The sequence below is a fragment of the Microtus ochrogaster genome, chromosome 7 (genome assembly GCF_000317375.1).
Source record: "Microtus ochrogaster isolate Prairie Vole_2 chromosome 7, MicOch1.0, whole genome shotgun sequence".
NCBI lineage: Eukaryota > Metazoa > Chordata > Mammalia > Rodentia > Cricetidae > Microtus > Microtus ochrogaster.
The window spans coordinates 270,285-286,024 of NC_022014.1; the positions used below are offsets into that span (position 1 = coordinate 270,285).

The 15,740-nt window shown below is 48.2% G+C and overlaps 1 protein-coding gene across 1 annotated transcript; it reads right to left on the bottom strand.

The window, feature by feature from the left end:
• Positions 1-11,871: 11,871 nt before the first annotated feature.
• On the bottom strand, positions 11,872-14,779 carry Dusp1 (dual specificity phosphatase 1). Its single transcript, XM_013347442.2, has 4 exons — positions 14,225-14,779; positions 13,862-14,007; positions 13,269-13,488; positions 11,872-12,926 (listed from the first exon to the last, which is right to left on the bottom strand). Exons 1-4 carry the CDS (start codon positions 14,589-14,591, stop codon positions 12,556-12,558), a joined length of 1,104 nt encoding a protein of 367 aa, XP_013202896.1. The 5' UTR covers positions 14,592-14,779; the 3' UTR covers positions 11,872-12,555.
• Positions 14,780-15,740: the final 961 nt, after the last annotated feature.

Here is a 15,740-nt window from a genome sequence, read left to right on the forward strand (position 1 = left end):
TGTCCCAGGAAGAAGAGTAAAATTGGGCCTAAAGCTATGGCACATTTCTTTTTTTTTTTTTTTTTTTTTTTTTTTTTTTGGTTTTTCGAGACAGGGTTATGGCACATTTCTAAGAAGATAAAATTTTATAAATCTTCTCAAATATTTTTTTCCTGTTCATCTCTACAAACATAAAAGGCAAATGGTCTTTTGTGGTCCCAATCCAATTAAAAATCAAAGCTGTGTAGCTCTCTTCCTCACTAAACCCAAGCAAATTTGTTAAAAGAAAATCCAAAATCTCTGTCTCATGTCAGAAAAGTCACCTGATATGGGACAGAAAAAAAAAAAAACTAAGGGACTATTCTATTGTCACTAATCTCATAATCCTTTGGTTTTATTTTGACTCTCTAAAACTTTTCTTGAAATAAAAATATCATCTCTAAATTTATAAGATTTTATAAACTGTCTGTCATGATATTAATGATCACATAGAGTACTAACTGATTCTAGAAATGGGCTTCATCTAGTTTCCTGTGTGTAATTTCAGGCGTAAGTCTAAAGCAGGTAACTATGAATTAAGTTTGTGTACCTTGGATATACTTAATAGACTGTGGTCCTTTAACCTTTCTGAGATCTGCTGAATAGGATATTTAAAATGTTTTAAGTTTTCTGCAGTAAACCATGACCATTCCTTCCAGTAACTTTTGAAGTCTCAAAACAAAAAGCATGATGGGGCCCCACAATGATGATTTCACCTGGGTTGTGCTAACAGTATTAAGCTAACAACCACCACCAAAATATCAGTTTTGGGCTATGGACTACTCAGGACAGTGGCAAATCTGCTAACTGAGAAGGTTCAAACAGATAGAGCACTCTAACCAAGACTTCAGATAAGCACTGCACTCCCCAGTATACCAAGACTGGACACCAAATGCTAAAGCTAATGTTCCCAGGATTTGAATTAGCTCAATTTTCTCAGGGTCTCCTAAAGATGCTGTCACCCCCAAATAGCAGGAACTAATTTAAAAAAATATTATACCCACATTCCCAAGCGGTGGTTTGGGTAGCTTTTTGTTGTTTGGTGGGTTATGAATGTTTGTCATCATTTGGGGAGGTTGCAGATTATTACTGGTCATGGTAAGGGAGGAAAATAAGAAAGGGAAGTTAGATTCAATGATCTCTTTCTGAAAAGAGAAAAGAGATATAGGAATGTTAGGATAAAAGGGTAGACTATTAAATCTACTTTAAACTAAAAAGCAACTATTAATCTCAAATATTTTACATTGGTATGGACTTTTGTATATTGATACAAATTTAAGGTTATTTTTGTTATACTGTGTGTGTGTGTGTGTGTATTTCTACTTTTGTTTAAGGGATTGTAGCTATGAAGCTCATCTAAATAGGATTTAGGGTAACAAAGAAACAATGATTAATAGTTTAGGGTAACAAAGAAACAATGATTAATAGTCATCAACCAAACTTATAGTCCTGTTAGGTATGTTTTCAAGATCAAACAGATATATATATTTTAAATAGATAGATGGTCTTCAAACACTTCAAAGACCTACAGAATATGCCCTTAAGAGGTTTTAATAACATAAGACTTTTCATGACAGTGAGATACATCTGCTACAGCACGAATCTACTTCAATAAAAGAAGACAGACATCAAAGAACCGCCATATGGAGTTTGCTTTCTTTGTTGTAAAGTTAGCAACTGGACAAAAAACTGCCCTTACCTTGACTGCTAATAGTATTCTGTGCAAATTGAACAAGCAGGACACAAAAGAAAACAACTGCTGAACTTTGTCAAGACAAGGTAGAACAGTCCTTTAAAATTCCTACTTCACAGAAAAGTCTGTCAGATATTCTAGGCCTGTAGGACAAAGATGGGTGCCCAAACTGATAAGTTTTGAATCATTGGTTAATTGGAAATTCACTGCCACCAACATAATAAATCAATCAACTGAATTATTAAATCCAGGTTTAATGAACAGAGCAAAGCAACTCTTGGGTGACCCTTAGGCGAGCAGGAGAAGAATCATGTGCAAATATGGTTTCCAGGTCTTATATAGTCTGTAGGCATGGTCTCAGGCAGCCCCAGGGAGTGGCTGACTTTTGGTGGTCTTTCTCAGGGGTGAGATTTAGAATGTGAGGAGTGAGACCAGAATGTGGAATGGGGCTCCTGGCTGGAGATCCCCAACATCCAACCTTTTTAGGTATATATGGATGCTGGTAGGGTTTCCACCTAAACACCAACACTGCAGAGGAACATTAGGGTGACTGTCCAGGCAGTCAGATGTTTCTGTCATTTCCTAGTTTTGGAAATTGATTGCTCTGCACTTCCTGTTTAATCAGGTAATATCATATCCTCTCAGGTATAACTAGATAGTTATAATTGTAGTTTTCCTTAGTTATGATAGAAAGTAAATTAGGTCCAAAACTTTTGACTCATCAAGATAGGCTAGATAATGGAGTATTTTCTCTGCATTTGCCAAATACTAATGGAATGGACGTTGTGAATACATTTCTTACTTGATAATTGTTATTGCCTTTCCTTTTTATTTAGACAAAATGGGGAAATATGGGATATTTGTAACTATGTGAAGTTATATTATTGTTATTTGTTTTAAAAGATCTAAATGGCCAGTATCTAGGTAAGCGAGGTATGTAGGACTTCTAGGCAGAGAGAAACAACTCAAGATGAATCTAGGTCCAAGAGGAGACTCTACCAAGACACAGAGGGAACTGAACATACAGAATGAAAGAAAGGTAAAAAGTCATGAGGCAAAACATTGATTAATATAAATGGGTTAATTTTTACAGCTAATGGGACAAGCCTAAGCTAAAGCCAAGTTTCATAATTAATAATGTTTCTGTGTCATTATTTGGGAGCTGACAGGTAGGACAGAGAGAGACTTCTTACATGTGTTATGTAGCTATTTCCTCAGAATTCATGACATTTTAAAGTGTGTGTGTGTGTGTGTGTGTGTGTGTGTGTGTGTGTATGAGAAAGAGAGAGAGACAGAGAGAGAGAGAGAGAGAGATGTGTGTGTTAGACTGAACCCTATTTTTCAGGATTCAAATTTTTCCTTCCTGGATGGAGGAAACATACATCTAAGGCACAGGAAACACATCTTACAAGGCTTAGGAACCTCCTGAAACTTGTGAGCATCTCAAAACTCCTTCCCAAGGTTATATAAGCAGTGACAATTGTCGGGGAGCGGGAGACTTTCTGATCTTCCAGCTGTGTGTCAGTGCCACGGATGTAGCTTTCCAGTGGTGCAGCTGCCACAGAGTCACTGTGTGCTGTAATAACCCTAAGCAACCTCACAGTTTCGCTTAGTTACCTGCGTGTGAAGTCATTTCTTTGGTCAGTCATTGGTACCCTGTCCAAGGCGAACAGACATTAGTTTATGTCTCCCCAGGAAAAGTCATGCAATGCTATAATATGCTAAAGGAGGCTGGGCAGCAAAGCTGGATGCAAACCAACCCCACCCCCCACTTAAGGACAAAGTGGCATAAACGTCCAACAGTAGTACTGAGAGGGAGCAGAAACCACAATCCTAGCCAGCACTCAGCTTTCTCCCCTCTCCTCAGGACACCAGGTGCCCACTCTGTGAAGTGTCCGGTGTTGGAAACAAAGGGCTCTGATCCACCCTTCCTGAGGGCTGGACAGATCCATGAGCCTCTTGGGATGGAGTTCCAGGAAACGACAGGCACGCTTAGTCCTTACATAAAACCAAGCTTTCTGGGAGCAGAAAGCTCTTCCCATGCTGTGTTTCCAGACTTCTAGAATGAAGGGTCCCTTTCTCCTCCAGGTCACCTTCTGACCGTTCTCCTCAAGCAGCTCCCTGATCCTAGCCCCCCCCCCCCATCTCCTCTCCACACTCCTGAAGCGCTGTGCTCTGGACCGGGCGCCAGTCCACCAATGGCAGAGAAAACCGCAGTCAGGGCCACGATGGATCTCCATCTTTGTGTGTCTAGCATCCAAGAGAGAACGTGGCACTTCTTGCTTAGGAAGGGCTGCTGGGAGCCGAAATGAAGTCCTTGTCTTGACCAATTAATTACCTGCCTCGGTATCTCCAGCAATAGTCACCGCAGGCCACTTTCACCGGCCCCCCACTCCACAGGCGTGGGGTTTTCTCACTTTAGACCAAGGTGCCTCTAGCCTCTGCCAAGCATTTTGTCATCCCTGCAGCCGTAGTGCCATGCTGGTGTTCAGGCGGTGGCTAGAGACGTGGTCATTCTCACTACTTTTCCTCTGTTGCCCACACGGATCAACTCCCTTCCTTATTGAGCAACTGACATAGAGCAACACAGACTCTGAGTGCCAGGAAGGTTAACTGAGAGCTGTGTAGGAGGCCAGAGGAGAATCCCCAACGGCCTCTAGACTTAGGACATTTCCAAGTCGTGGGACATTAAGTTTTCCTACCAGCTGAGAAGCTATGAGTCAAAGCCAGGAACAGCCCTACTGGCTTCCCCGTGAATCAATGACTGCCCTCCACCTCAGCAGTGGCCCAGAAGGGGAAATTCTCTCCTGAACATGCGGGAGGAAATATGGAGAAGTGGTGGGAGGCAGGGTCCCTGAGTGGAGTCCCTAAGTCCAATTTCTCAGTGCGGCCCTTCCCTATCCCAGTCCTGATCCTGGTAGGAGCCCGTCAGCGTGGCTAGGTCCTGGATGGCCAAGAAGCTGCCTGTTTCCTGCTCTCCGGGGCTTTAGGATACTTTGTTTGCACGCCACTGGGGGTTGTGGGAAGCTCTCCAAGGGAAATTGCCTCATGTGGAAGGGAAAGAGATGGCTGAGCAGAAAGCAGTCACTTCCTCTTTGCTGGGGCCCAGGGCTCACCCAGAGGGGAGGGAACATGTTTGAGTTCCTCACTTCACTGTGTGTGAGGAACACCCTTGGAATGCCAGGCTGTAGTCTAAGACCAGCTGTCAGGCAGTGAGAAAGACAGATGAGGCCACTGTCCTCACGGACACCTGAACCACTGAACAAATGTCAGGTGACTGGTACCATGCGAAAAGGCAGAGACAAGGAAGGGACAGGGCTGCCAGGGCTGGGAAGCAGCCTGGTTTAAACAGTGACAGTCAAGGAAGAGCCAGTGTTTCCACAGTTTCCACAGAGAGCTGAGGAGACAGGGGACTGGCAGGAAGTCCAGGTGTGGGTCCCTGAGGTAGGAGCACCAGGAGAGGTCAAGTCCTTGAACATGGGTGAGATAGAAGTTCCAGTGTGTGTACGGAAGAGACAATGATCTGTTATGCTGGAAGTTTCTCTCTAGACTTGTATGCTTTTAATTAATACATAAAATTTTGAAATTATGTGTTGATGGGTACCATTTGTTTTTTTTATATATGTGCACAGTAGTGTTTAAGTTAGATTAAATATGTCTGTAACCTCATTAAAAATAATTAAAAATAATCTGCTTATTTTTTATGCCCATTGGTGTTTCGCCTGCATATATGTCTATGTGAAGGTGTCAGATCCTCTGGAACTGGAGTTACAGACAGTTGTGAGTTGCCATATGGGTGCTGGGAATTGATCCCATGTCCACTGGAAGAACAGCCAGTGCTCTTAACCACTGAGCCATCTCTCAGGCTCTAAAACCACCCCAGAGTTACTCAGGTCCTGTCGAGCTCTGATTGGATTATAGTTACCCAGGTGCCTAGAGCCCCTAGGAGACAAAGCCAACTGTCTTTTGAGGCTCACCTAAGCCCCAAAGGATTGCTGATATTTTTTAACACACCATGTCCCATACTCAGCCAAAATCAGCCAGACATACGAGAAATGATCCATGACCAGACCTCAAGGGTAGGGACGGAGAGGTGGTTCAGTGGAACGAGGGGCAGGGAGAAGGGTTTGCTGTTCAAGCCTGAAGACCCAAGTTCACTCGCCAGAAGCCATATAAAGGTAAAAGAGAACCAGCTCTACGAAGCTGTCTTTTGACCCCCTCTCTCTGTCTCTGTCTCCCTATCTCTCCTCACACACACCCCAGTAATATTATTTTAAAAATCAGGTAAACGTGGTAACACACACCTTTAATCCCAGCACAGAAGAATACAAGCCTGAGGCCAGCCTGGAAATTTAGTGGGACTTTATCTCAAAAATAATAATTAATTTTAAAACGTAAAAAAAAAAGGACTGGGGACCTAGCTCCGTGGTAGAGCCCTCGCCTATCACGTACCAGACCCTGGGTTAATTTCCAGGGACAGAAACTCAGTAAGATTCAGAGAGTTATTGGTTACCTAGTAAAATAAAACAATGTTGTTAGTATTTAAAGAATATAGAAAAACAGTAGCAAGAATTCCCCAGACTGACAAACAGCATCAAGTTGCAGATCCCAAACCTCCACAAAAGCACAAGCGATATGCATAGGAAAAAACCTGCAGAGACACACTATGTCCGAACTTCTGACAACGACAAATCCCTAAACCAATGAGAGGAAACAAAACAAGCTACCCTCAGAGGGACAGCAGTGTGGTCATTAGGCTATGTCCCAACAACGACAACAAAAGCCTGAAGACAGTGACCTACATCTTCAATGTGATTAAAGAAATAAAGAAAAGATACATAAATAAAATAAAAAATAAGAAACCCCTGAAATCCTTTGCTCAGGGAAATGTTCTTCAGTAACGAGTACAGAGAAATATTTTCAGGTAAGCTACAGCTGGGAGGTGCAGTCCTCAGATCAGCACTGAAGGCAAGGTCAGCTTTGCTTCCATCCCAGTGTCCCACTGAACAGCCCAGGAGTCAGCTCAGGCTACTGCAGGTAGGAAGGTGGGAAGGTGGCTGGGCCACATGGGCCATTTTAGAAACAGCTTATTTGGGAAATGCATATGTTTTGAAGACAGCCCCGTCTCAGTTTGCTGTGGAATTCATTGTCCTGTGGGACACCGTTAACAGGTGGAGCGTACTGCAGCAGGAGGCTGGGATGGGGCAAATTTCTACACATGGGCACCTATCAGACACATGACTATGTCTAGGGAGCTACTGTGTAGCACAGTTTCTAATTGATCTTAATAATAATAAAAATCCAGAGTCAGATATGGGGTAAATGCTGAAAGATCAGAGAAGTAAAGGAGCCAGCCTAGAGAGACTTTTTACCTCTACAGAATCCTTACCCAAGGGGACAAGATTCTGTCTCTGTGAATCCTCAGACTGAAGCGCACTGAGCTCCTGTCTCCTCCTGCCTTATATTCCTCTCTCCTCCCAGCCATATCCCTTTCTGTCTCCACCTCCTTGGTGCTAAGATTAAAGACAACGCGGCTCTCCAGTACTGGAATTAAAGGTGTGAGCCACCACCTTCTGGCTGTTTCTCTTTGAGACTGGATCAGTCTAGTGTAGCCCAGGGTGGCCTTGAACTCACAGAGATCTGTCTGCCTCTGCCCCACCCCCGACCAGTGCACCACCATTGCCTGTCCCCTATGGCTAACTAGGGGCTCACTCCACACTCTGATCCTCAGGCGAGCTTTATTTGTTATAGTACAAACAAAATACCACCACACTCCTGGGTACTTCAGTCTGCGTCTAGACCAACACCTCAAACAGAGTTGAAAATCAGAGACTGTCAGCAAGTATTCCTATATTCTTCTTCTTTTCTGCCTTTTTCTTTTGAGTCATCAACGACAGGAAAGGTCAAAGGAGCTCTGCGTGTTCTTATCAAGTGGCGAGTGCCTTGTCCATGCGTGTTTCCCTTTGACACCTACCAGAGGCAAATCCTTGATTGCTCTCATATAGAGGTGTGGGGACTGAGACTTTGAGGTGAGACTTGCTCCATGGACAGTCAGATACCGGCTGGTAGGGCAATCCCAGAATTCCAAGCCATCGGTACTTAATACAGACTTGCTGAAGGGATGAATGAATGGCTGATGTCATTGTGGGGAAGATATATGATCCCATCTTTGTGGTGTGGTCCAGGGTGTGGCGAGGACAGGTCTGGGACTTGGGAGTATGCGGTGCCGTCTACAGACCCTTTCGGGGAGCCCATTCTCAGGAGGACCAGTCACATATCCATCATACTAACCCACTTTCCAAAGGTCCTCTCGCTGTACCTTCTCAGGAAGCATCCCACTTCCCACTTCCTAGCCTGGGTTTTCCGTGGACAACCTGAACAAAGCCCAGGACTGCCGATTTCCTGGCCTTCAGGATGGAGGGGGCTTAGCACTCAGAGCAGAACAGGAAAGAAAGCTGGATGACACTTCAGGTGCCTCCTATGAATGAGGAAACTGAGGCTCTGAAAGGGAGGTTCCCTGGCCCAGGTCAGTGGGGCAGGGCAGCGTGATCTCAGAGCAAGGCCACCTCTGCTGGCGAAGCCTAGAGACAGGCATTACGTGAATGCAGGCTGGTGTCATGACAAAGGCAGCACAGCTCACCCCTGTTTCCCTCTGTTAGGGCATTGTGCTCAGGGAGGGGCATCAATGCTCAGTGACAGAATGGGGACCAGCTGACTCACCTAGCAATGTGCCTTTCGTTAGATCAAAGAGCCTTTAGAAGTGAGGGGCCATTGGACCATGTTGCAGATGGAGAAAGCAAGACTTCAAGAGTTTTACAAGCATAGGGCAGTGGTGGCGCACGCCTTTAATCCCAGCACTAGGGAGGCAGAGGCAGGTGGATCTCAGTGAGTTCAAGGCCAGCCTGATCTACAGAGGTAGTTCCAGGACAGCTAGGGTTGTTATACAGAGAAACCCTGTCTTGAAAAAACAAACAACAACAACAACAACAAAAAAGTCTGGCAAGCTTCTGTCAAAATCTGGGACTCAAACATGGGTCTGACTCAAGTGTTCCATCCCATCCACAGAGCATCTATTCAAACCTCCAGTTCTGCTGCCCTCTGGGCTCAGTCCCTTTTCCCCAGCTCACCACTCAGGCCTCAGTGTGGCTGCAGACTCCTCTGAGAAGCCCACACCTCAACAAGGACAGTCTGACTTCATAGCATCATCTATATGCCACGTCTTACTTCCCTGCCATCCCTGTCCTTGCTCCTTACCAGCTATCTACTTGTTTGGTACCAAATAGAGGCCATGCGGAGTCTGTGGAGACATCTTGGTTGGCTGATCATTGAATGAGAGGGACGGCTCTTAGCTTTCAATCACTAGAAGAAGGGGTTTTTTTGGGGGGGGGGGTGTTTTCCTTAGCAGAACGTCTCTGCAAGTCAACACTGTGAGGCCAGTACCCAAAGGACCCTTTGTTCTCCCCAGAACAAAACCTAGTCCTGAGCTGACACAGGAGAACCTAGGCTGGGCTAAACCGAGCTGTTCTTGAACAAACTTGCCCAGCACAACCTCAGGGAAAAAAAAAAAAGTTCCCAGAGGTGGGCAGCCTTCCTACCTGCTCCTCAGAATGCAAGCTTTAGAGACAAACAGCCCCAGGTGACCAGGATCCGCCTGCTAGGAGGTATGGGAACTCCAGCTCCAGCATGGCAGGCGGGGCCAGCAAGCTGACATTGTTTGCCTCTGTATACAGCAACAGAAACCACGCAGCCAGCACTTCTCAGAGGCACCCCACCCCCCTTCGTTTTAATCTCCCAAACTGACTTGTCAGCAGCAGGAAGTGACATGACAGCTTTCCTCACAAAAGGGAAACTCCTCCGCGTTACCATGGGGATGGAGGCCACTGCGGGATCATAGATTTATATAATCTTAAAGGTGTAGGCACCATGATGTCATCCTGGATAAACTGAGAAGGGGGAAAATGGATGCCCGAGGCTGCTGGTGCCTAACAAGGGAGCATCAGTTTGCAAAGTTCCCCGGAAAGGAAAGGAGAGGATGCTGTGGAGGCGGTGGGGGCTGAAGTCTCATCTCATGGATGCCTGGAAACCACAGAAAAGCACAGAGCAGGCACCCATGCCTTTTCCACAGCCTGGAATTAAAGAGCTGGGGTAAAACCAGTCCTTCAGATCCAGGGCAAACTGGTCATTTCACAGGGTGGGAAAACCAGACGTCATTGGGGACAAGGGGGTCTAATTGTTGCTCCATGGCTCTCACTCAACATGCTAGTCACTGAAGCAGCTTCTAATTGTCTTTGTTGCACAGTGGAAGAAATGGAGGCCATGAGGGGCATTGCTTTTCCACCCAAAAATTGAGAGGTAAAACCATGGGGAACACAATGGCTCCAACTCGTGTTGAACAACTTGGGTCGGTCTTCACTCAGACGCCAGTCTCTTACTGCAGGGCGCTGAGTCTGCTGCCTTTCCTTTTTCTTTGAAAAATGGATGTGATGTTACAGACTGTGAACACAAGCAAAACATTTAGTGGACCCTGGAACTCAGTGGCAGCCCCCCCCCCCAAACTGATAGCTGTCACTATCACACGAGCCTTAAATAATTCAGAAGTGTCTGTGTCAACTCTCTCTGGGGAACTAATATTTTAACGATTTCTTTTCATCCTGAGATACTGATTAGTGTCCCAAGCGTGATGTTTTCTAGAGGACCCGAGCAAAGGTGACCTGTGAGAGAAGTAGCTTCTAGTCTGGGCTGTGAGGTGAGGAGCAAGAACGGGGAGAAGTGAGTGAATTGTTTTCCCTGGCAGCTCCCTGAGGCAGCCTCTGTATTTTTCCATTGACTGGATCACACTGGAGATTAATTTAGGTTCAGCCAGTGGCTGCCAAGTTGAAAGCAGAGGCCCTAGCCCACGGGAAAAGCAGTCCCTGCATCTGCCACGGGATGGCCATTGCTGGTACATTTCCACGAAGGGAACGGCTCACAGTAGAGAAAATATCTAGGGCTTGATAAGAACTCTGCATCTGATCTGTGTTGAAGGCATGGAGTACTCTCACCCCAAACCCAGCCAAGGATTTGAGCTTGCCAGCCCAGGATAAGTTCTTCTGTCTTAGGACGCATGGATCTTCAGACCTGGATGCCCAGTGGCAGGTGGGGAGAGGTTAAAGGCAAGCTCTGGGCCAAGGCTTAAACAATGGGGCTGTGTGAGCATTCTGGCACCAGTCAATCCTTGAACTTCACACAGCACTTAGTCCACAAACAAGTGGCAGAAAAGTGGGCACCCTGGGGCCAGGAACCCAGGGGACCTGCTGTTATTTCATTTGACATTGCAGAAGGGATTATGGCTTGGTAGTCGATTAGACCCTCTCAGCCTTAGCCTGCTTGGCAGGAGTGAAAACCCAGAGTCCTGCCCTGCAGCAAGGCTAATGCAATTCCCTATGTCTTCAACACAGTTACGTAGAGAGGCAAGTGACCTGAAGGAGACAGTTGCCAAAAAATGCTGTTTCTGTGCAGAGGTTGGTGTGCACACCCTGCAAAAACTAGCAGGGGAAGTGTATGTTGGCTTCTTCCCTATAATGCATATAGTACTTGAGTTCTTTTTTTTTCCACTTGATGCAGTATTTTTAAAGACATAAAAGCCTTGTCTAAGGCAAGCTTATGATATGATACAGAGAAATGGCAAAGTTCAAAGGTCATAGGATTAGAAAACAAAACGCAGTATCTAATCCCCTGCTCCAGCTGCTCAGCTACTCGAAGCCTCATGTCTTCATCAGCACAGCACCGGGCATCTCTCTGAGGGAGGCTAATCCCATGCTTTGCAATAGAGCTTCTGCAAATTGCTCAGGGAGGGAGATCTTGTCCGTGAATCCCAGAGAGGACGTTAATGGCAAAGGGTAATTCAGGCAAATAGTTCTGGAGACACTGGAGCTCCCCGGGTGACATGGTAGCTGGTGCTGACTGTCAAAGGACACAGGCATGCACCTTGATAACAGCCCCCCTATTAATCCATACGCTTCACCTGCATGCCTCCCTGGCAACCTCACCATTTCGTGGAAGCCAGGGGTCACCCAAGAGGTACAGGATCAGACTCCATACAGCCTGGCAGTGCTGACCCAATGCATCCCTACGACACTGGCTCAGGAGTGGGGTTGCCAAAGAAAGAAAGCGTCAAGAGCTCAATAGAAACGTCATAATTTATTCTGTTGTATAAAAAAAGGTCATCCTAGTAACAAAACGTCTTCTTAGAAGAAGAAATATATTACTTCAGGTCATAAATAATCAGCAAACATACAACTGTTGACAACCAAAAACTACAAACCAACCCTGGCTTTGTCCACCAGCGCTGAAACCAAACCTACCCTGGGTCTATTTACAAGATAGCACAGTACGCAAACACAAAAATTGAGGTATTTGGTTCTCCTATGAGTAGACACTGACATTTGTGAAGGCAGACCACCTACACAAAAAATAAATAAGGTAAAATTCTCATACATGTATGTCGTCGGGAATGGTTAATACTGGTAGGTATGTCAAGCATGAAGTTTCTAGAAAAAAACGGGGCAAGTGAAGAAACTGGCCTTGGAGTCCTTTCTCTTCCGCCCTGCTTTGTCTGAGGGACTTGATGTACCCACAATATAATGGTCCCGAACGTGCTGAGTTCAGCAAATAAATGTCTTGCAGTCAAGTCATTATTATGACTGCTTAGGAACTCAGTGGAACTCGGGAGGGGAAGGGGTGTGGGGGGGCAAATAAATAAGGGCCAGCTCGCGTGAGCCTCTCCCAGAGTTATTGCATCGCTCCTCCCATGGGAGGAGTGGTGTCCCGGTGGCACTTGAATATCCACGTCTTCCCCCGGCCCTTCAGCAACTGGGAGAGGTCGTGATGGGGCTCTGAAGGTAGCTCAGGGCACTGTTCGTGGGGTGCACGGGGATGGAGACAGGGAAGTTGAAGACAGTGGTGGTGGAGGTGCCCCGGTCAAGGACAGCCATGGCAGGACTCCCGGCTTCAGCTGAGCAGTGTGGGGCCAGCACCTGGGACTCAAACTGCAGCAGCTGGCCCATGAAGCTGAAGTTGGGAGAGATGATACTCCGCCTCTGCTTCACAAACTCAAAGGCCTCATCCAGCTTCACTCGGTTAGTCCTCATGAGGTAAGCAAGGCAGATGGTGGCTGACCGGGAGATGCCGGCCTGGCAATGGACGAATACTCTGCCCCCGGCGTCCTTGACGGAGTCTGGAAAATAAAGTATGGGTTACTCAAAAAACTCAGGAGACCAGCCCAAGCCCATCAGAAATGTCACGTGGGACCTGTCCAGAGATGGCTAGGGTCAGCCTCAGGCTAGCATGTGAACTCCGGGTGTGCACTCTGCAAAGCAGGGCAAGGAATTTAAACCCAGACCGGGTATTTCCACTTATAGTCCTGGGCAAGTCAGTCAGGTCAGCTATCTGAGCCTCACTTGGCTGCTATGTGAGGAAGACAGCTTAAGTGGGAACCATTCAAGCCATCAACCAGGAGGCTGGACTCCGTGGCCACAGTGGGGACACAAGGCAGGAGGTCCCAGACACCTTCATTTACCTATGAAGTCGATTGCCTCGTTGAACCAGGAGCTGATGTCCGCTTTGTGGTTGTCCTCCACAGGAATGCTCTTGTACTGGTAGTGACCCTCAAAGTGGTTAGGACAGTTGGCCGAGACGTTGATCAAGGCAGTGATGCCCAAGGCATCAAGCATATCCTTCCGGGAAGCATGATAGGCACTGCCCAGGTACAGGAAGGACAGGATCTCCACTGGGCCCCCCTGGAATGCAAAACAGTCCAGCATTCATCAAGCTTGTTCAGAATTAACACCAGTTCCCACGCCCACAAAAACTCCCTACTGAAAAAGGGAGTTTCAGACCCTGGTGACCTCAGCACTGTTGACGAAATATTACAATAATAATAAAGAATAAAGTCCATTGGCTTGGACAAAGTCAACAAGCTCTTATATGCCAGCAGCTAGGAGACGCAGCTCCATCCAATCGCTTTACTGTGTAATAAAGATTCCCTGTGTCCCCTCAAGTATAAATAGAGCTCCAGCCGCTCTCTGTATTCTCCCTGGCACAGCCCTTCCAGACCTCTGCCAGCTCCGCCACCCCTTGCAACTCCCCGCATAGACCCGGACTCTTACTAACCTGATCGTAGAGAGGGGTGCTACAGGAGCTGCATCCGGATTCTGCGCTGTCAGGGACACTAGTACTCAGGGGGAGGCTGAGCCCCGTGGGGGTGGGCTGTTTGCTGCACAGCTCCGGGCAGGAAGCCGAAAACGCTTCATATCCTCCTGAGAATACAAAGACACACATTTTCCCATTAGCATCACCGACACAGTACCTGGAGACAAGTCACCCACCCACCAGGGGCTGCGAGTTTACAGGAAGGCTCAGGGAAGTCTTTGTTCCTGGAGCCAAACAAAGCCAGTGGAGACTGAACACAGGCACTTCAGGTGGGACGTCCCTTCCCTAGCTGATGGCAGAGGTCCTGCCAGAGCGAGCGCGTACCTTGGAGGAAGAAGACTTGAGTAGTGCGCGCTTCTCGACAGAGCGCGCCCGCGGCCAGGGCCAGAGTGCTGTCGCGCTTGGCGCCGTCCAGGGCGACGCTGCGCTCATCCAGCAGCACAACTGCGTTGTAGGCGCCGGCCAGCAGGCGGCCGCGCAGCTCGGCGTTGGGCACTATATGCTCCAGGCCCATGGCGCCTTTGGCGCGGCGCCGCACGATGGTACTGAAGCGCACGTTCACCGATCCCGCGATGTGGCCGGCGTTGAAGGCGAAGAAGGAGCGGCAGTCCAGAAGCAGGCACTGCGCGGCGCGCTCTCGTAGCAGCGCGCGCAGCCCCCCGGCGTCCAGGATGCCCACCTCCATCACCATTGTCAGCCCTAGCGACCCCAGCGTGCCCGTCTCGCGGTCCTCCAAAAACAGTTTGTCGATCAGGCGCGGTATACTGCGACCCTAAGTCCCTAAGTGTTCGCTGCTCTTAGTCTAGTTTCACTGCGCGTCCCGCTCGCCAGTCCTTCGCTGCGCGCTCAGCCCTGGGAGCGCGGTTTTATCTGGCTTCTCGGGGGGGCGGTCCTGGGCGCGGCGCGGGAGGTGGGGGGGAACGGTTTGTTTGTTTGAATGGCGGTCACGTGACATGTTGATGACGTCACCCGCCCTGCCGGGCCTGGCGCCGCCGAAGCCAAAGGCAAAGACGTCATCCGCCTGGGAGCGGGTCGGCTTTGAGTGCTGGCTCACGGTCCGGCCCCCACCCTGCTGTCCACCGAGGCCGCAGGCAGGACCCCGGCGCGTTGCCAGCCCGGGTGGCCAGGACGCGCCACATGAGGACGTGCCCGGGGACACCTGCCCGGCTCCCCTCCCGGAGTCTCCACCGAGAGCGTAGGGGCACTGTTGGGACCACGGTGTCAACTGGTCCTGTTCCCCGCTGTTGGGGTAGTGGCCCGGGCGAGCGGAGCGGGAAAGGGGAGTGGGTGGAGTGAGATGACCCTGTGGCTTTACCGAGGACAAATGGCGAGAGTCGAGACACCCTTCTCTAGTGTCACTTTAAAATGTTTTACGCCAAACAAGGGAAAAGTACTTTCAGTCTGTCCCCTACCAGAATGTTATCCCTGCCGCGGTGATCACTAAAGGACTTGGAGCCAAGAAAGGAGTCGCAAAATCGGGTGTGGAGCCCAGGTTTGGCTTTTTGGAGGGACCTAGGCAGGGCTCGACAGCGCCACCCAGTAACCTCCAAGCACTTTGTTGCGTGGCACCAGAGGTTGGGCTCCCCCACCCCTTCCACACACGCACGCGCGAGCGTGTACACACACACACACACACACACACACACACACACACACCACTTTTGGTTTTTTTTGTTTTTACTTTGTTTTGTTTGTTTTCAGACAGGGCCTTGCTGTGTAGCCCTGGCTGGCGTTGAACTCACAGAGATCCTTCTGCCCACTGCCTCACCAGTGCTGAGATGAACAACATGCACCACCATGCCTGGCCCTTCATTTCTGTTGAACAGAAGCTGGGCGCGCT